This window comes from Buceros rhinoceros, unplaced genomic scaffold (genome assembly GCF_000710305.1).
Source record: "Buceros rhinoceros silvestris isolate BGI_N320 unplaced genomic scaffold, ASM71030v1 scaffold8232, whole genome shotgun sequence".
Classification (NCBI taxonomy): Eukaryota; Metazoa; Chordata; class Aves; order Bucerotiformes; family Bucerotidae; genus Buceros; species Buceros rhinoceros.
Window position 1 is genome coordinate 100580 of NW_010398373.1, and position 20363 is coordinate 120942.

General features: G+C 38.9%; 2 protein-coding genes across 2 annotated transcripts in view; one reads left to right on the forward strand and one right to left on the reverse strand.

Annotated features, from left to right (window-relative positions):
- The window catches only part of AKAP9 (A kinase (PRKA) anchor protein 9), a 117267-nt gene extending 100172 nt beyond the window's left edge, over positions 1-17095 (forward strand). The window contains exons 35-51 of the mRNA XM_010131077.1: positions 112-175; positions 883-1001; positions 1801-1992; positions 2882-3070; positions 3723-3867; positions 4653-4872; positions 5879-6029; positions 6909-7577; positions 9250-9455; positions 10337-10445; positions 11284-11469; positions 11991-12191; positions 12567-12799; positions 13795-13868; positions 14666-14777; positions 15716-15855; positions 16525-17095. Coding sequence (XP_010129379.1) covers positions 112-175; positions 883-1001; positions 1801-1992; positions 2882-3070; positions 3723-3867; positions 4653-4872; positions 5879-6029; positions 6909-7577; positions 9250-9455; positions 10337-10445; positions 11284-11469; positions 11991-12191; positions 12567-12799; positions 13795-13868; positions 14666-14777; positions 15716-15855; positions 16525-16568 — 3054 coding nt within the window. The 3' untranslated portion in view covers positions 16569-17095. The remainder of the gene's footprint in view (positions 1-111; positions 176-882; positions 1002-1800; positions 1993-2881; positions 3071-3722; positions 3868-4652; positions 4873-5878; positions 6030-6908; positions 7578-9249; positions 9456-10336; positions 10446-11283; positions 11470-11990; positions 12192-12566; positions 12800-13794; positions 13869-14665; positions 14778-15715; positions 15856-16524) is intronic.
- A 1245-nt stretch (positions 17096-18340) lies between these two features.
- The window catches only part of LOC104488971 (lanosterol 14-alpha demethylase), a gene marked incomplete at its 5' end in the record, with an annotated part of 4047 nt that continues 2024 nt past the window's right edge, over positions 18341-20363 (reverse strand). Inside the window, 2 exons of the mRNA XM_010131078.1 lie at positions 18341-18687; positions 19357-19525. Of these exons, the coding sequence (XP_010129380.1) occupies positions 18509-18687; positions 19357-19525 (348 nt within the window). The remainder of the gene's footprint in view (positions 18688-19356; positions 19526-20363) is intronic.

Genomic DNA, 20363 nt, shown 5'->3' on the forward strand with positions numbered 1-20363 from the left:
GAGAAAGCTGAACACAGGCTCATGTTGTTTCCTGCCTCTTAGAATTAGCTCCCTTATTGTGAGTGGGTGTGGGGCCATTAAAGATTTAATTTTTCTTTCTTCTAAATATAGGGAATCCCGGTTTCTGGATTAGAACATTCTCCACCATATCAAGCTAGAGATGGAGGTTCTAGTGGTAAGAAACCTGTTTTTCTAGATTTCAAACAGCATTATAAATTAAATGTGCTTTTTTAATAGTTTAACGTTGAAGAGTTTGCATTCTAAGAAATAAAAACAAGTACTCTTCAGATCAAAGCAGATGCCTGTCATGCAAACAAAAGGTGCTAAGTATGCCACATCTATTAATTTGCTACGGAAGGAAAATTACTAGAGTAGAGATGGGTTGAGTCGAGGCATCAGACGCTAGTTTATTTCTTGCCACTGGAGTTCCTACGTTCTTCTTACATACTACATTACCTCTTCAGTGTAGCTTCATCATTTCTTGATAGAATTTAAAGCTACAGCTTCCCAGGAGTGGGAGATGGTGATGGGTACTGACTTCTCCAAGAGCAATAAAAATTATTAATACGATCCTTTTTATAGGCAAAGGCTAAGCATATTAAGGGGGGGGTGTCATTTGGCAGAAGTGTTTTTGCAAGTAGTTATTTCTCTTTTAGAACTAAACTAGGATTTTTAAGTTTGGGAGGTTTTTAGTTTTGTTTTGCTCTTACCACTTTGAAACTGAAAAAGAAAAACTATAAAACAGGTAGTCCCCAAGCTTAGAATCAACTCTGGTGACATGCAACGAGCTGTTACAACAACAGACAAAAATACTGTTTGATGTTGGTTCTTCAAAGTTTCACTGTAATCCAGCTTTCATGTTTCTCTCTCCTTTTATTGTAGACTCTGGTTCAGACTGGAGTCAAGGAGTGTATCTTACTCAGACCCAGCGATCTGACATGATATCTGAAGGAGTAGATGAAGGTGAAACTTCAACAGATTTACTTCCAAAAAAAATTAAGGTAAAATAGAACCAATCATTTTTATTATGGAACAAGCGTGGTACTACCAAAAGCTTAGGTTAGCTGCTGCTTGATTAGTAAAAAGAGAGCCATTTAGAAAAGTTCTAAAGTGTTGGCTATTTTAATACTTTTAAAAATATTTATGATAAACGATGTGCATTTTTGTATGTTAAATACGAGTTTTGTAGCTGTAGGCTTGTTCTCAATTATGATTATGATAATTGTAACTTATCATTTATTATTTATTGTAGTTACTGTGTATTAATGATACAATCATATATGACACCATTGTATAGATTCTGTTATTATAGGTGTAGAATATATCTATATTATGAAAGTAAACAAATGGGTGTATTATAAGCAGTAAGGGTGTCCTGCTTTTAAGTACACTAAAAAGAAGAAATCAAGTCTTCTGCAGCAAAGCCCTAGCTTAATAGTAATTTCAAAAAGTGAATTGCAAAGCTCCCCTGGAAGCTTCCCAGGACTCTGTTTTAAAATGTCCATTTCCACCAGCAACCATTTTAAAATTCGAGTATTGATTTGACAAGATGAACTCTGGGAGTTTTCTTTTGAAACTGAGGAAAAATACACCTATTTACTAAGTTCTGCTGTTTGGCAGATATAAAGAACTGGGAGACACTTCAGTCTTTGGTATGAGGAATCATAAACCATTTCCTTATGCTGATCAATTTAGAAGTACCGGTATTCCAATATATATGAAATAAGGTGGTGGTTGTTATTGTTGTTATCATTATTACTGTGACTGGCATTACTGATTTATTTTCTGTATTTATTGCAGGGATTGCTGAGAGCAGTCCATCACGAAGGCATACAGGTGCTGTCTCTCACTGAATTCCCATATGGTGAAAGAGAGATGCCACCTCTTAGGCAAGAGCCAGAATCTTGGCTTGAGGAGAGAAAAGCTTTTCTGAGCACCATTTCGTCTTTAAAAGACCTAATTGCAAAAATGCAACTTCATAGAGAAGCTGAGGTATGAATAATATCATAAGATTCTATCTAAATAAAAAATAATTTCTGGTAACCTCATAAGGCACATTCACGGTTAAGGTTTAAATGCTTTAAATAAGCTGCCACAAAGATTTCAAAAATATGCAGTAAAACTGCATGTTGGACTTGCTGATAATAAAATACATCATAAATTACAGCTTGCATTTGTTCTTATGTGTATTGATAGCTTTTGACTGTATAGATCTACCTTTTAAAAATAGTTCTAGTTTGAAAGCGTGTTTCCAGTAGAAGTTACAGTAGGTTTTTTAATGTTATTTGTTGGTGTAGTAGAACTTTGATGCTATTGAAAAGATACTGTAGTGAAAGAAAAGACAGGAATAAAATATAACGCTATTAATTAGTAATCTGTTAAAACTTACTAAGACTTGCCTGTCTAATTACCCCAGTTAGATTTTTTTTTTTTTTATATATATATGTAGGTAGTTTCTATTACTTCTGCATTTTCTTTAGCATGCAGAGTGGGAGGATTAACTTCATAAACCTTCTTCATACACAATTTCTGCACACTGCCACATAGGTCGGTGGGAGTCTGGGGACATAGGTGTAACATCGTAAAGATTCAGGAGATAGTGTGATGCAGCGACATAAATAATAACTATATGGGGCTAAGTTTTCAGTTATAAAAAGCTAAATTGCTTTCTTCTAAAACACAGATAAAGTTTAGCATTTGTGCATGCAGAAGAAATCATAACGTGTACAATAAATACATCTGTTTGTAAGACTGAATGTTACACAGCTATTGAGTGAGAAAAGCTCAATATTCTACTGAAAACACACACGTAAAATCATAATGACCATTCTTGATGTAATCTGGGAATTCTGCTGTCTAAATTGTTTTAATACCACTGTAGAGTTATGCAAGTAGTGAATCTCCTGAAGGCGTCTCAGACTGGCGAGGAGAACTTCTGCGTGCTATTCAACAGCTTTTTCTGAGAGAACAGAATGTTCTTCTTGCTGCGTTTCAAACTGAACTTGCAGAAGTGGGCTCAAGAGATGCAGTGATGTTGATGAATCAGTTAGAGCACAGACTGCAAGAGCAGGTAATATAAACCATACTTCAGTCAAAGTTTATATGTCTACATTAGATTTTAATTTTGAATATGTAAATCCGTTTTTAAATATATGTATTAATAGCACTTTTGACAGTCTAAGGGTGAAAACGAAGTAAGACTTGTAGGCAGAAGATGTGTCTTTAAAAAGAAAAACTTACGTGGTGAGAGAAAGAGATTTTTGGGTGCAGAAGCTATAGAAAAAACAGCCTTCAGAGATCAATTCGAGTTAAACACAGTTGTTCTGGGCTTGATTGCATTAAGTTAATTAGAATTATGTTACAGTGTCTAGGAGAAAAGGTAGCTTGTATATGTGAAGCAAGTTGTAAGGAGAGGAAGTTACAAGGCTGCTGTGGAGCAGAGATAGGTCAGTTATCTCCTCTGGAACCTGGAAAAATCAGGGAGGGTAATAAAAATTCAGTGTAAAACTGATGGCTCTTTTGATTCTGTAATTCTGATGCCTAGTAGAGAAATAAATAACAAGTAGGTCTTCCCAATATTATAATATTGACTTAATTATGACTTAATTGAAAAAGTTGTGAATATTTATGTACTATGAATATATAAGTAAATGTAATATCCAAACCACAGATATTATAATAAAATCAGGAATTTTACTTTTTAATATTTCTAATGCTAATAGGCTACTAACCAGAGAGCAGCAATGGACTGTCTTCAGAATGCAGACAGAAGAAGTTTGCTGATGGAGGTTCAAGTATTACATGCTCAGATGAACAGTAAGAAATACAATCCAAAGAGAGAGCAAGAGATCCATTCAAAAAGCCAAGGTGACCTCTGTGGTTATATATGTCTATTTCCAAACGCTTTCACGGCAGTGCTCATAACGTTGTAGGTGGAAAAATACTGACTTTCTTTGCTTTCCGGTTTTGGTGTTCATGTTTTGAGCGTGGCCACTGTTCATCTTCCTAATCATGAGTATGCATATTTTCATCTTCCCAATCTTATTGGACTAATGGTGCAAGAATCTTGCAAAATTTAAGATATAGTCTGTGTTCTTATGGCTTCTATCAAATTGAAAGTGATACAAAGTTATTTCAATGGGTATAAAAATCAGGCTTGTGTTTCAAGGTTCTTTTCCATGTACACACTTCAGTGTTTTTAGATTCAACATCTTTGAAATTATCTAAGTTGGGTAGTTAGCTATAATGAGTAAACTAAAAAGCAATTAGAAAGAACAGCAGAAAGTTCAGAGAACGGGTATACTTGAAAATTAAGTAAAAGCTCACCATCAGTGTTTTATCACAAGTACACATACATACCTTACCTCAGTCATGTTACTCATAATCCAGATGATACGTCTCGATGTGGTTGTGCACGTAGCCATTTAAAGAAGTTTTTAAGAGTTGAAGCAATTTCTTGGAGAGTATGAGAGATATTCCAGTATAAAAGGCGTGGGTTTGCTTTCACTCCGCTATTGAAAAAGTATATTATTGTTAAGTATCATTCTTAGCAATAGCCTTGTGGTCATTCTCTGTGCTAGGGGAAACTTTACCTGAATAGACAGTGTTGTTTCTTTACTAAGTAATTTCCGTGTTCATTGTACTCTCATTAGAAATGCTGGAGTATAATATGCAGCAGAAGCAGTCACAGATACTGGAGATGCAAGTGGAGCTCCAGAGTATGAAGGACAGAGCAGCTGAGCTCCAGGAACAGCTAAACTCAGAGAGAATGATGGGTGCTGAGTTAAAGAACGAACTTGCACAAGCCAAACTAGAGCTTGAAGCAACCCTTAAAGTACAGCACAGGCACTTCAAGGATCTAGAAACCATCAGGTGTGGCTTTCGGTGACAAACTTTTTGTGTTCACAATAAAGATGATCTTTTCCGTGTTGTCTGAAATCACAAGTTGATCTCATGTAATGTAAATGCTTCTCAGTTTTTCTGTAAAACATATCTGACAAAAAAATAGACCTGTTCCGTTTGACAAAAAATGTAATGCTATGGGTTAAGAAAATCTGATTTGTATTTTCTTTTAATGGTGTGTTAATATCAAGATTCTTTTTAAATTTTGACACATTAGACTACTCTATACAAGCCAATAAATACACCATATTAAAGTTTTTCTGCTTCTAAAACTGAACATGGGAAAAAGATTGCAGAGTTAAGATGACTTTGCAAGTACATCCATAAGATACTCTACAACTTCAAAGTGTTGCCTTGGCATGGTCAACAGCAGAGGTAACAGGCCAAATATTTGGCACTCAAGAAAACCATTGTTATTTTTGCCTTTTCCAGATGGATATGTCCACATACAGTATCTTAATGCTCAGCTCAGAGGTAACAAATTAAGACAGAGTTTAAATCAGTATTACTTCATAGATTGCTTTACAGACCATAAAAAGCAAGATTCTTTTGTAAATTGATGGAAAAACTATTTGGGAAAAAAGAAAAAAAGAAAATTTGGGGCATAGTTTTTTCTTTTTTTTCCTAAGATAGATTTTTTCCATTGAGACACATGGCAGCGAGATGCATTTCCCCTGCATTCTTTCCGGTTTTGGCCAGTGACTGGATTAAATTGAACACTAGCTGCCTCTAAGCCACCATTTACTAAACAATGGCAGATGCAAAGTTAGCAGGATGGACACGCTTTCTGTCATTTTTGAGCTATGCAACTCTTTTTATCCTTGAGTTAGGCTTGTTTTTCTAAGTAGGTTTTTCACTGTTTACTATATGAGCAGTGTTTTCAGTGCTCAGGATGGAATAAACAGCAAGTTACTGATGTTACCATGATAGGATTAGAGCCATTGTCTAATCTAAAGGTTGCCCATTTTTCTTTTAGGACTGAAGTTAAAGAAAAAGCAGCTGAGCTAGATGTTCTCAAGGATACGATGGCCAGCGAACAGAAAAAATCAAGAGAGCTCCAGTGGGCTTTGGAAAAGGAAAAAGCTAAAATGGAACGCAATGAGGAGAGAGGAAGAGAAGAGCTTGAGGTACTGATAATCCCAAATGGCCTGGAACATCACAGAACATGCACATACTCTCTTGGTTAACACTGCATCTCAGCTTATATTTTTGTCCAGTGTGTGCTCCTTGTCTGTCTTCAATAGAGTATCATATTGTCTACAGCCGAAGAAAGATGTATAGAAGCTGTGTAGCAAAGCAAGAAAAAAGCTGATGTAAATTCCATTTAAATAAATTGGAATTTTACAACTGCACTTTTTAAGGCCAAGATGAATAGATTCTACTTTGTGTAGTAGCCCCTCAGATATTAAGGGGATAGGACACTGCTACAATGGCTACACTTAGCCCCCACCAATCTAACTCCTAGAAGATAGTATTTAAGAGTATTATTTAATGAGATACATTGTTTATCTCCATTTTAAAAGTCAGCAGTTTCACCTTACGGAAGCCAAACTAGGGAGTTGAGTTTAGGAGAAAATGCATTAGTAGCTTCCTTGGTACCTCTGCAGTATCTGATCTAGTGAGGGAGAGCGAGCAGGTATCCTAGAACAAGTATTAAGGCAAAAAAGCATCACTTAACAGCATAGATTCTTGCACTCTTAACTTGCAAAATCACCTTCACAGTTTTAGAAAGTAAAAGCAGCTAGTTACCTTGCACTTCAGAACTACAGCTGTTTGTATCTCTTAAAAGAATATTTGTGACATATACTTTTTAATTAGGCGATCCGGTCTTAGAATTAAGACACGTGTAATATATTTTAATATCACGTGTAATGGCAGCATCGTGAATTGCAAATCCTGTTAAAAGCCACATGTGTAGAGGTAGCGTATTTGCAGTTTGCAGAAGGTAATGGCAAGTATACACAAATGGCTTTAATCAGTTCTTTTCTTCTGTTTTACTATGGAAGGATTTAAAATTTTCACTTGAAGATCAAAAACAAAAGAACTTACAGTTAACTAAACTTCTGGAGCAGGAGAAACAGCTGTCAACTGATCTGCAACAGAAAATTGAATCCCAAGAAGCACTCAGTGCTGCCCAGCTGTCACGTGAACGAGGCCGTAATTCTGAGTTGCAGGTGCTTCTTGAATCAGAGAAGGTTCGCGCTCTTGAAATAAGCAGTGCCCTAGAAAGGGAAAAAGAACTATGTGCGCAGCTTCAAAGTGCTGAAGATAAGGGGCAAGCTGGAACACCTAATCCATCTGAGGAATTACTTAAAGAGCTACAGAAACAAATGGATGAAAAGCATGACCGTATAGTGGAGTTAGTAAGTGAGATGGAGAAGTATAAACTGGAATCTGTGCAAGTGAGACAGCAAATGGAAAAAGAAAGGCAGATCCAGAGGAAAGCATTACAAGCAGAACAAGATGCTAACATAATAGCACAGAAGAAACTCCATGAACTGGAGTCCAAAGTAGAAGACCTACAATGGCAACTTGGAGAAAAGAAGCAAGAAGTTCATAAATTAGGGAACGAAACAAAGAAGTTGCAGGAAATAATCCAGGAACTACAGAAAAAAGAGCAGGAGAGTGAAGGAAGAAAGGAAGCTGGAAGGACACAAAGCCACAATCCAAATGAGGTATAGTAGGACCGAGAGAATGTGTAATACTGAAGTGTGCACTTTGGGTTTAGTTCTTTTGTTCACTTAGCATTGTGTGTCACTGTGCCTTTACTCAATGTGTAGAATAGCCTGCAGATTACAAAATACGAGCATCAGGGAAAGGGAAAGCACTCCTGGTTTGCTAACTCAAATTAAAACACATTCTCTGAGAAGGAAGCTGTAGAGGTGGAAGGAGAAGCGTGAGCAGGAGAGATGCATCTGAATGTATAAACATACTTTGTGCCTTGGTATAGAAGAATATTCCCTGCACTCAGTTGCAGGAATGAGCTATTCCTACTCAGGAATGGTCCACGTCAGTGCTTTCAATCTTTAGTTCGTAAATCACAAGTGGTGTTTGAAACACTTAACCAAGTTCAGTAATTAAATGAGTAAGTAATCAAACAAGCATATGCATGAATATGTATATGTTGGCAAACAGAAGGAAGAAATCAAGGTAAAAAAGTTATTTAAGATTTTAGCCTAATTTTTAGATGAACAGAAGTTGGAACCACTGTTGCCTATAAATTTTCCTCTCTCATAAAAGGTTTGGAAAGTTTTAACATTATTTTTAAATTACTTTTAAAACTCATTAGAAACTTCCCTGTAAGAAATACGTGTTGCTGAGGGTGTGATTTGTAGGTAGTCCCAGAGATGGCTGACAGGAGACTTGCCTCTCTGCTGACCGTGTTTTTGCCATCATTCCATGCTTTTTGGCAGCTCTCTCTCTGTGGAGCCAGGGAAGAAATTTTTCTCATCTAATGTGGCTACTGCTTTTAATCTTCTGAAGCATTGGAAACTACCCACAGCTAAAGGCATCATGTTGTGTTTATTGATAACTGTGATAGCATCACCCTTCCTGCCACGCTCATTTTGTGTGCCTTGCTCTTCTCCTCGGAGGTAGCTGCCAGCAATGCGATCAGCAAAGAGTCTTCCCTTGGATCAGGTGGGCAGTGGCTGTTGGGGCTTATTCCACTCCAGCAGCAGACAGTATCATCTGCTTTGCCAAGATCTGCCTGGAGGTTTAAATAATGATTTTTGTGCTGCTTTCTGTGACATTTGCAGCACTCCGCTTTTTTTTTCTCTGGTGCCAAACTGTGCACAGCCATAGAGTCAAGTTTCTTTGGGAGATCTAGCAGTTCTCCCATGGCCAGTGTCAGGAGGGTGTCGGTGAGGATGAGGAGCACGTGTTCAGTGCATTGCTCCACTTGTGGCAGTATCAGTGCCTGTGACTGTGACCTGACCTCCATGACCACAGTGGGCTTTTCCAGTCCTGTTTCTCTGACAAGGAATTGGTCACTAAAACACTTGGGCACAGTTGCCCAAATTCCATGCACGATTGACAAAGGAGCTGCTGGCAGAAGAAACAAGAAGGATTAGTGTCTTCCTGCCAGCCGAGTTTGTTGAATGGATTTCACTCGGTAGCTGCGCTGATTGCTAGATCTTAGTCAAGAGAGGCATCAGACTATGCCATTCACAAATAATAGTTTTGTGGTACAGTACAACAGTAGTGTAGTCACACTAAACTTTCTGTGTCAGAATTGTTTGTTCTTCAACTTCTGTGTGTGTTTCAGAATCAAATGTTTCCATTTTAAAGCACTGGACAACATGCATTCTGTGTGTATACATATATATATAAAATATTTATTTATAGACTACCTGGGATACGCCCAATGACAGAACAAGAAATTGGGTTCTCCAGCAAAAAATGGAAAGAGGTGAGACAAATCAATCAACCTACCCTGTGCTGACACGAGCAGGAGATCTCTCTACTGCTACTGAAATTCTGGAAAACATCAGACAAAAGCTGCAAAACGTGTCTCCAAAGCTGAAGCAGTTGGCTCAGAAAGCTGCTAGCAGGTTAGACCAGTCTTCATCTACTTGGGTTTGCTAATAGCAACCAGCAAGCTAATGCGTGGAGTTTTAATGATAATTCAGAGACTGCAGGCCTAACTGATTCTGAGGTTGTTCCGGTTTTATAGTATATGCCACTACCTGAGATACACTGATGTAAGACGGCATCACAGAGTACTGTGTCCTGCTCTGAATCTTACATGTTTAATATGGCCCTTTGTAAGTTCCAGCGTTGTCTTTTTTTTTCTCTGAAAAGTGATAAGGTTTACTTGGGTATAGGGTAGGTAGATAGTTTTTAAACTATTTAATAATTAAATAATTCACTGTATAAGGGGATGAATATCGGGATTATCACTATTGATCATCTCTCTTGCTTCCTCCAGAAAAAATTAATATTTTATGGTCAAGTGAAACTGATCTTGATTATTTCTTCTCAGGTTACTATTTCCTTAAGAAAAAATTAAAAAATAGCAAGGTACTAGTTCCTTGGAAGGTCTTTTTTATTTTGCTGATGGTGATTTAATATTGAACATTCATTCTGAAACATTTGGGCAAAGCGGATTGCATTAGATTTCGAAAATACCCTAAGGTTTTGTTCACACAACCTCAAAAACTTTGTGAGAAGCAGAACCCCATTTAAAAAATATTCTTCATATAGAGCATCCTTTTCTCAAAATTGATGAAAGCTGTTCTATGCAAATTCTCTGCAAAATCAAACCACTTTGATCTAGAGTCACTGAGCAGTCCTGAAAATGGTGCCATGTCTCCAGTAACCATGCTGTGAAGTGACTGAAGTCCCTACTGCGTATGGATCGATGGAAAGTCCTGTCAGGCTGGCTCGTGGTGTCAGACTGTACCCGCTGTTGAACCTGTCACTTCTGTTTCAGGTTGCAGTTTGAAACAGCAGATGATCAAGATTTCATTGCAATACAAAATGCTATTGAAGAAGTTATTTTAGAGCTGCAAAAACTGCCCGGATTGTCATGTCTGGAAGAGGTGAGAGTGCAATCTTGTAACTTCGGTGGGAGAGTTTGGATGGTGAGCTGTGTGCGGAAATAAGACAGGAGTTGTTAAGTCTGTACTTACCCAGGTCTGTACTTTATAGAGGCACTTTATAGGTCTGTACTTTACAGGTCTGCTCAGTGAGTGTTCTGATTTGGAACTGATGAAGTGTAAAAACCCCCTTTTTTTTTTTCAGTTTTAATCATCTTTCAAATTAAAACTTTTCCAGTTTGATTATAAATTTTTGAATCTCATGGCTTTTTCTTTAACAAAAGATATTTTCCTTTTAGCAATATTTCTGTAACTGAGGAAACTGTGCTTAGTACTTCCCCATGCTAAAATCAAGTTTTAATATTTACTATATTGTGTTGATAAAACATTTACTAAACTGTCCTCTATTTACCAAAGGAGAGGCACTAGAAGATTCAGTGCACCTCTGTTTAAAAAAAAAAAAAAAAAAAAAAAAAGTAATCTGTTACAAAGAATTCAGCAATATTTTATTTTAACTGAGCTTGGAAAATGACTTCAAAAAGAGCTCTGAGGATTTTGTTTTCCTCTAAGTTAGGTAAATCTAAACATAATAGAAAAGTTTTGCAGATTGTTATAGTTGGTATGATTGAGCTTGTGTGAAAGTATTCTGCTGTGATATGCAGGGTAAGCACAGAGGAGAAGGTCACACTAATCTATAGTTTACATGTGCACTTACGTTTATATAAGTTGTTACACAGTTATTGGCATTATCTACAAAAGTTTTTCACTGTAAGCCAATTGTTTTGAAGTTGCTAACGTGGATCTAATACAAGTTGTGTTTGGTTTTCCTTCTTCCTTCTAGCTGAAGCTCATGCTGCCACCAGGGACTCCATCTAGCTCACTGACTGAGAGGCTGCTGAGACAAAACGCGGAGCTGACGGGCTTTGTCAGCAAACTGAGTGAAGAAAAGAATAATTTGAGAAATGCCGTTATGAAACTGGAGGAAGAACTGAGAAGATACCAGCACAGACATCCTTCTGGAGACTACGTATGTCCTTAGTGGTGCTGATAAAATGAGACATAAAGCATCGTTCTTTGTCCTAGTCACCTTAGTGGAATCATCAAGCTGTCTTGTCTTTCTTGGCTTTCCTCTGCAGAGTAAATGGGTGTGAGTTATTCTTGTGCTGTGGTCAATATATCTCAACTCACTCTGTTTACCATAAACTTTGTGATTTTACCCAGCTTCTTTTTGGTACCTGCTCTTTTCTTTTTAATTCCATGTGCTTCTCTCTTTGATCTGTATCTCCTCACTGTGATGAGATCCACATAGCTTCAAGATCATGGAGCTGGTATGATCCAGTGAGGGGGATATTTTTTGGAGAAGCTGTATTTTTCTAGGACATTGATCAAGCTCCTAAACTCTCTGCTTCTGAGGTGTTTGGATTTGAGGCCACCCTTGTATCCTATCAGTGGGTAGTTTTTCTTTCATTAATTTTATGAGCTCTCCACCAAACCAAGGACTAGAATGACACAGCTCAATCTTTTCCAATCTATTTCTTTCGTCTTCAGTCTTCTAGACACTCATCGGATGTTGGAGTTAATATTGATACTCTTGTTGCCTCTGAGAAGGAAATTTGGAACAGAGAAAAGCTGTCACTGCAGAAATCTTTGAAACAAGCTGATGCAGAGCTCTCCAAGCTGAGAGCAGAGCTCAGGAGTGAAGCTTTCCTCAGACAACTGGGATCAGATTCTGAAAATGCTGTTTTACGGGTAGGAAGACTTTGTTGCCCGCATTCTAACTAGAGTTGCTTTTTCATGTTTATTTGGGTCTATTTTTCATTGTGTTCACTCTGCTTAATTCAGTTTTAAAATGTTCATCCTCAGGTACCTGACTCTTAGTTTTACTCCCTAAGAACGGTATGTAAGCACCTACGTTGTCCTTCTGTGGGTGCTCTATTTCTTGCTGCTCATGTGATTCTCAAATTACGAAGCTACATTCATCAAGTGTGAGCAGTAGTGCAATCTTTTCCATGATAGTGAGAAATGAATAATCACAGAAATGCTAGAGGAGTAATGATGTCAGAATTGTAATCATTCTTGGAGCTTATGGGGTTTCTGTTTTTTGTTTTTTTTTTCTTGTTGTAGAGAATTTATGGCAAATACCTACGAGCAGAGAGCTTTCGGAAAGCTCTCATATATCAGAAAAAATATTTGCTGCTGTTACTAGGCGGATTCCAGGAGTGTGAAGAAGCCACACTGGCCCTCATTGCACGAATGGGTGGACAACCTTCCTACACAGACCTCGAAATCATCACCCATCATTCAAAGGGTTTTACAAGATTTCGCTCTGCAGTCAGAGTGTCCATCGCAATTTCAAGGTAAACTTGAAGGAGGACGTTAGATTTCAAACAGATAAGGCTGCAGTTCAATATATTCTTTTCTAGCTCTCTAGTGTAATCTAGAACTTGTCATGTTCCATCCATTTTAAATGACACAATTTTTGTAGTCATGAATATAGTAGATACTGTGTAGGATGACAAGTTGAGCAGAACGTCGGTAAAACCTGTAATAGGAATAATCAATCAGATTGTAGTTGAAAAGGGCTCTGTATTTTATAATCAAAGATGCAGGGTATTGGAAAAAGTCATAATGCTAGGAAAAATAATGAGCAGTTCTGGGGTATGCACCTATTTACAATGGTATTTTCTGCACCTGAATTTCCTTTAATGGTTAAATACTTACACATAAGTATAATACAGATTTATGAACTAATTTTATCCATCTAGGGAACTCCTTTGAATTCACAAGGCTTTAGACTGTGGATGAGTAGTAGATGAGGAAGAACGGGAGAAGGGTGTTACTATAGTACTGCCACGTTCCTAGCAAACCTTCTTCACAAAGGTTTGAACCCCGAAGCACTTGTGCTTGCTGTTGATCTGAGCCTTGTGTGTAGCCTAAATCCAGGGAACTATTCATATACCTGTTTTAAGTGAGGCTTTTACTCATAGGCTCTGTGGTTCCAGTTCTTGGGATGCGACAGGACAGAAAGTGTTGCTTAGTATGATTTTTAAATGCTGATGCACTGTTGCTTAGGTGCTTGAGCCATTCACTGCCCACTTGGACTTGCTGGAATTGCAGAGATGGAGCTGAAAGCAGATTTGGACAAAAGGTGTTTTTCTTAGGGATGTGTATAAGGGTGTATTCTACTTGATCCTGAGGTTTTAGATGCCCATCCATTGCCATCCCAATCTTGCTTGGAGTAAAAGAAATTCTTATGTCTTCTAGAATACAACAAGCATATTATTTTCAGCAGACTATTTCATTTATCCTGAAGTTTTGGCTGGTTTTTTGTTTTGTTTTTTGTGAAATGCAGAATGAAGTTCCTGGTTCGTCGATGGCACAGAGTTACAGGTTCTGGTGTACTAAGTATCAACAGCCAGAACACAGGTAAATCATAGTCCAGTAGCAGCTGAAAAAAATGAGATTCACAAGTCACAGTGCTGCTTTAATTAATGGAGGTGGTTTTTAATTTGCATTTTCCTCATGTGGAATGAATGGGGCGCTGTCTGCCTCACATTTTGCTGTAATTTCTTGGATTAACCTATTTCTTAGGTTTCTGAGAATTTCCTTGCTCAGCACAGACACTAATTTATTTGCTTTCTCTTTGATCTTGTTTCGCTCTGTTGTGGGTGGGATTTAAAACAATATGGCAACTTTGCCTGTGAGCATGTTTGTAGAAACAGTTTTAGCTGCGTCCTTGGGTTTCTCATAAGAGATCTGCACCCTAGTTCTGAGAGGGGACGCTGATGACAGGGACGGACAGAGGAACTGCAGCAACCACGGGACCCCACAGTGGCAGCAGAGCCTACTGACCACGCCTCCCTGGCCTTTTCCTCAGAACGAAAGCCTGTTATTCTTCTACTGTAGCTTAACGTTTGGGAGGTCCGGATTTATGTTTGCTCCTTGGTAGGGAGTCTAAGGAGAATAAGAAGCATCTGTATTACTTCCTGGCTATCCAGGTCAGCACTGAAACCCTGTCCTGCTCAGTTTGAGAGTTTTCTTGTTAACGTCAGTGAGGCCAGGATTTCACCTCAGGTTTTCTCTGAAGCTGTCTGAAAGTGGTCTGCATTTGTTCAGCGCCATTTTTGCGATATGCAGACAGAAAATTTGCATTTGAGATCCCCAGTGAAGTGCAAAAGGTGTTACTTTTTTAGTTTTTAAAATGCTGCTTTTTATATTTCTAGGTAATGAATTACGGCCTGATTCATTCTCCGGAGGCATGGATCTTTACGGAGAACAAAGGCATTCCTATAGATCCAGGTCAGACATGGAGTCTCCTGTAAACTTTCCACATAAGCAGAACAGCTGTAGAGTCCAGGCTTTGTGACCAAGGAAACCTGTCCACCTTTCTGCTTGTCAGTGAGTGTGGTATGGACAGGAGCTGCTGCAGATGCCCTGCGCCAGAGGAAGGGAAAAGCAGGGCCAGGGAAAAGCGAGGCTGCTTGCTAGGGTTGGGAAGGGTCATCTGGTTCCTGTGGGCTGGGAGGAATTGCCGTGGCCAGAGCATGGGTGGAAGCTGCTTGGTAGTCCTACTGCTTGTTCTTGTTTAAACCCTTTTGGATGGCTGTACTACTCTGCAATACTAGAGGTGTCAGTGAATCCGATGTCAGTGAAACCAGGTATTTTTCATTAAAGGCACCATTTTTATGAGCACCATCAGCCTTTGGTGAATTTATATGGAGTTGTGAGCTCAGGTCTTTACTGAGGATCAGATTCTAGGCTTTTTGGTTTTTTGTTGTAAATACACTCCCTCAATGTTTCTAATCTTCATTTGGGGCAACCATAACAGTTCACAGGGGAAAAATGTTTAATCTGTTTTAGTGAGTTTTGACTTACAATGAAGAGACACAGAATCCTGTGAAGATGGCTGTGTCCTTGTTCACCCAAGCTTCTTAAATGAGAAGCAAACTTGAATCTAGAGCTTCTGCGGCAGTCTCAGTAGGAATTTGCTGGTCAGTCTTTGTCCCGGAGAAATGCAGCAACAAATAAGGTGCTGTAGAAACAAAAGGCAACAGGGAAAAGTAGTTTCCGTAGCGGAGGCAGGACGATGGCTTGAGCAATAAATGGCAGGGAGGATAAACGTGTGGGTGTGATGTGCTAGCTACCACGTGAGCAAGTTAAGGGACGTGCAGTCAGTACGGTATCCCTACTTACAGTATTTTGCTGTGTCTGATGTTACTTTTTCTCACTTGAAATGTCACCTTTTTAAGACATCTGTGTCCTCCTGCCCCTAGGTTCCACGGTATGCATGCTGATTTAAACCCAGTCTCTTTTGCCTGTTCTCAACTGCAAAACTATGATCCTGAAAGAGCTTTGACAGATTACATCAATCGGCTGGAGGCACTACAAAGGCGACTTGGCAGTGTGCAGTCAGGTGAGGGCCCAGGCAGTCCTCTCCGTGACTCCTGGGTAGCACGAGCCATGACGGTTCCAAGTTAGAAAGCACGTGCTGGTTTTATGAGAGGCATAGCCAACATCTCTGATTTTAAGCATTTTCAGCCTTAAACAAGTGGCTATCCCGAGCTGTAGGAAAAAGCTCATTAAAAAGAAAATTGCAAAATTCTTTGAAGGGCAACATACAAGTGTGCTTTGATGACAGATTTTGAGTTTACTGGTAATGCTTTAACTTTCCCTGATCTCTAATAAACGTGCAGCAAGGATCTTACTGAAATTTTAAGCTAGATGGAGAAAAATGTACCCAGAAGACTGAGGAGTGAGTGTACAAGGGAAATTTGTTCTCCTACCACTTTGATTACAGAAGTTACAGCCTTTTTTGTCCCGTAGATGATGGTAATTTTTGTGCTGTAAAAGGAATACATAAAGAAAACTGTCAGATCAATGGGACATATTTTATCAAGTTTGATCTGCACCAGTTACTGTGTTAAAGTTTTACTTCAGCATAAATTCCATCCGTTTAGAAGTTTTGATCATAGATTTCCCATGTAAAATCTTTCATGTTTGTTTGGATAGGTAACACATCACTGGTGAATCCTCGTGTACTTATTCCAAGTAATCTTGATGAAAATCTTTCTCCATCTTACAGGTTCGACTTCATACACTCAGTTGAACGTGGGTATGAGAAGATAATAACACCTTTTCAACATCTCCATCACGGGCAGTGATGCTAATTGGGTTGCCTTCTGTAAATCTGTGCTCTTTCTGTGCTTTTGTATAATGTGTATATTGTGGGACCAATATGAACACGGTACAGCGACTGTATACAGTTCCATCCTGGCACACCCACGCAGACTGGGATTTATGTGTATATAGGCACTTTGTGTTCGTGGGGAAAAGAAAAAAAACAACACAAAAAAACCTCCACCACTGAATTACATGTATATTTGTGGAATGCTAATTTAATGATTAACTTATGAAGTGTGTATTTATCAAAAGGGTGCGAAGATGAAACTTGTGTATTAATGAAATTAAGCTACATTCGGTGAAGTTTACTTGCACTTTTTCTGGCAAGGCTACTGAAGTTACATGACTCAATATTTGCTACTGGCAGTGCAGACAGAATATCACTTGTAGAGACCTATTTTTGTAATGGTAGTTTTGAATTTTATGGGTATTTTGTCAAAAGTACTGAAATAAAGATGACCTCATGCTTTTAACTGTGTTCAAGAACCACTCCCTTACTCGCACTAAAAAGGTCACTCCTCCTGCTCGTGAGAGCAGCTTTGCTTTTTATGGCTTCCCTTCCAAAACACTGCTACTAATGAGAAGAGAGGACAGGTACAAGGCTGGTTTCTGATGACCCTGGTCACATCTGATAGGGCTGGAAGGGAAGTTGTTGCACTCCTGAAAACACTGCTACTAATGAGAAGAGAGGACAGGTACAAGGCTGGTTTCTGATGACCCTGGTCACATCTGATAGGGCTGGAAGGGAAGTTGTTGCACTCCTGCAGCTGCTGTGACTGATGCAAATGTAAGGTTTTGTAACAGTTACATGTGAGTTTAGAACAGGAAAGATGAGGCAAAGCCCTTGCTACAGCGAGTATTGGTGAAGGGGGACAGCAAGCTCTTTGCATGGCCAACTTCATACTCAGATGACAGAAAAGGTTTATGACAAAGTTATTTTAAAAAGCTTTTCAGAATTGGCAGAGTTGAGCACAGGAAAGTTCCACAAGAGGTTTGTTTATACATTTAATTCAAAGCCCCTGTGAGCCAGGGCACATTACCATTTATCACCACCACTCATGAAGCAAATACCCTTGAACAATCCCACCTGAGACAGTACAAAGCGGGACAACATTCAGCTCTTTCACTTAATGTGTTTTATCCACAAACATGTTACTTACAAAATTAATGTTATTCATATCATCACATTGCTACTTTCACAGTTGCATCAAGCTTCCACAGATCACTACTTTCAGAAGGTTTTAGAAAGTTATTTGTTGCGTTCTGAACCTCAGTGTTTTACAGCTGCTGCACCTCAGACATTTACATCATTTATTCTCTGAAAAGACTGCCCTGTGAACATTTTGTAGTCTGCCTACTACTCAGCTGCACAGTAACATTTTTTTAAGTAAGTATGTGGGCATTTCCAAGAATCAGCCCAGACCATACGTAGTTTGTTTGGAACAGAATCACAAATATCAAGGTACACTATTCGCCCTTGGTGCTTGTTCCCTGGTGGATTTACTGTCATTGGATACCGAGGTACACAGTCCTACCCCCTGGCAGCTGAGGAGAAGTAATCTTCAAGTATTTTTCAAAAGCAAGAGTTCAGTCTGTACAAATGACTCATTTCTTCACCTTAGAGCTGGCATGCACCTTAAAAGTGTTACAACCAATAGAAAAGATAGGTTTTCTTCTAAAAAAGCAATGAGAAATTTGTAGAACAAGCAGTTATACACAGCAGAATTAAATAGTGTGGGCAAACAGATGCAAAAACTCTGCATTTGGTAGATTATTGTTGCTTTCCTAAGAGTAGAGGCAAGTTTCCACTTGCCACGCGTTTTGTCACATTTTTATTCAAAAGTCTGTTAGTTTACACACCTTAAATAAGGTTTTAGCTCCAGAATTTACAGTGACCTCCTCTTATACCTGATAATGGGGTTATTAGGTGTGTGTATCATTGTTGTATAATTTACAGTCGGAAAGTAGTCATTGACGAGATCAAACTCATAGGAACGAAGCAAGGTAGACCAAATAGTCTTAATCTGAACGTACGCAAAGTTTTCTCCAATGCAGCGATGACGGCCTACAAGGAAAGCCATAAAAAGCAGTGAGAATACTTAGTTATTAAATCACCTCTGACAACCATCTAACTTCAGAAGTTTTATGCGACAGTAATTGCTTCTTTCTAAACAACGTGAGGCTCTGATGCTGCACATACACCAGTGTGAAACTCCATCAAAGTCTTGTTTTTGTAAGCTGTCACTTCATAAAACAGACCGAGAAATTTGAATGAGATTGTGCTGTTCTGTCCTCACCAGGAAGCGTTGATTTACTCATCACCAAAGAAGTGTTTGCCACACTGAGAAGAGATTGTCAACTCTAACTGTGCTGTGACACTTGCAAACTGTTTGGGCAGTTGTGACTCCATACAGATTTTTGCCCTGCCTTAAACTGACTTTGTATTACCAGGTTTTTACCTCACCCTGAAAAGACTTGAGTTCAAATATCGCACATACTGACCTAAAGATTTGTTTTGATAACGACTCTGAGTGATATGTACAGCTATTACTAATGCAAAACTATCAACTTCATCCTTTTAGCAGCACTTCCACAATAAGAAAACTTTCAGGCAGGAATAGAAAGAAAAATATCTCCTCGGACACTAGAGCGTGGGGAGGTGCTGTACAAGACAATCAGTATGAGTCACTTCAGTGCACAATCACTCAAGAAGGTGCTGCATTTTCTTACTCACCAGCGCCAAACGGAATGTATGCAAATTTCTCTCCAGCTGCCGGGTTATCTTGGAGATAACGATCAGGTTTGAAGTCTAGAGCATCATTCCAGGAGTCCCTGAGTCTGTGGTTAACAGTGGGCGATACACAGACCTGATGGCCGGGTGGAATATTATATCCAGCGACAGTCTGCAAGAGGAGAGACAAGACCCTGCACATCACAGAATTTCTCCATTTTTGAAGTGTTACCCGAAGTGCTGTAGCATGAGTCTTGAATTTCAAAAAGTATTTTGGCTAAGCTTGTTGAAAATTAATGCAGCCTAATACTTTACTGTTTTAGTTGTACAGGGCACAGTGTTTGTAGTTGCAGGAACCTTTCAGCTGCTGCAGTTTTTTTTTTTTTAAATTAATGAGCTTATTTATTAAAAGCATTTGTCATGGGATGGGCATTTGTTTGTTTAAAAAACTATTTTACTTATTTGATTTTCTGTCTTATTTGTACAAACAGCAAGTTTTCTTTCAGATTTACCTAGCTTCTAATTGTATTAAGTGCAAGCCAAATTTTTCCAAGATAGCTATTAAAAATACCTGGCAAACAAAAAGTGTCTTTAAATGGTAGCACCAAACTAAGCTCAAGTGGGACTGAAAACTAAAAGAAAGGGTCAGTTTTGCTGATGAAGACTGCAAGTAGCTGTTACTAGGTCCTCTCAGAGCCTTCCCTTCTCCAGGCTGAACACAACCTGTTCCCTCAGCCTCTCCTCACAGGACAAGTGCCCTCTGCTTGACTCACTTCATCAGTATCTTGATTGCTGGGGGCCAGAGTGGTCTAAAACTGGACACAAATATTTCCAGATGAAGGTAACTACCGAGTTCAAGATATTAAGTACTTGCCTCAATCAACACCAGCTACACTCCCACTGATCTACCCCAGGCTGCACTCAGCTTTCATCCCTGCCAGCAAACACTGCTCTCTCCTGTCTTCCTTCTGCCAACGGGGACACCCCTCCACCTGGCCTTTCCAGGCCTG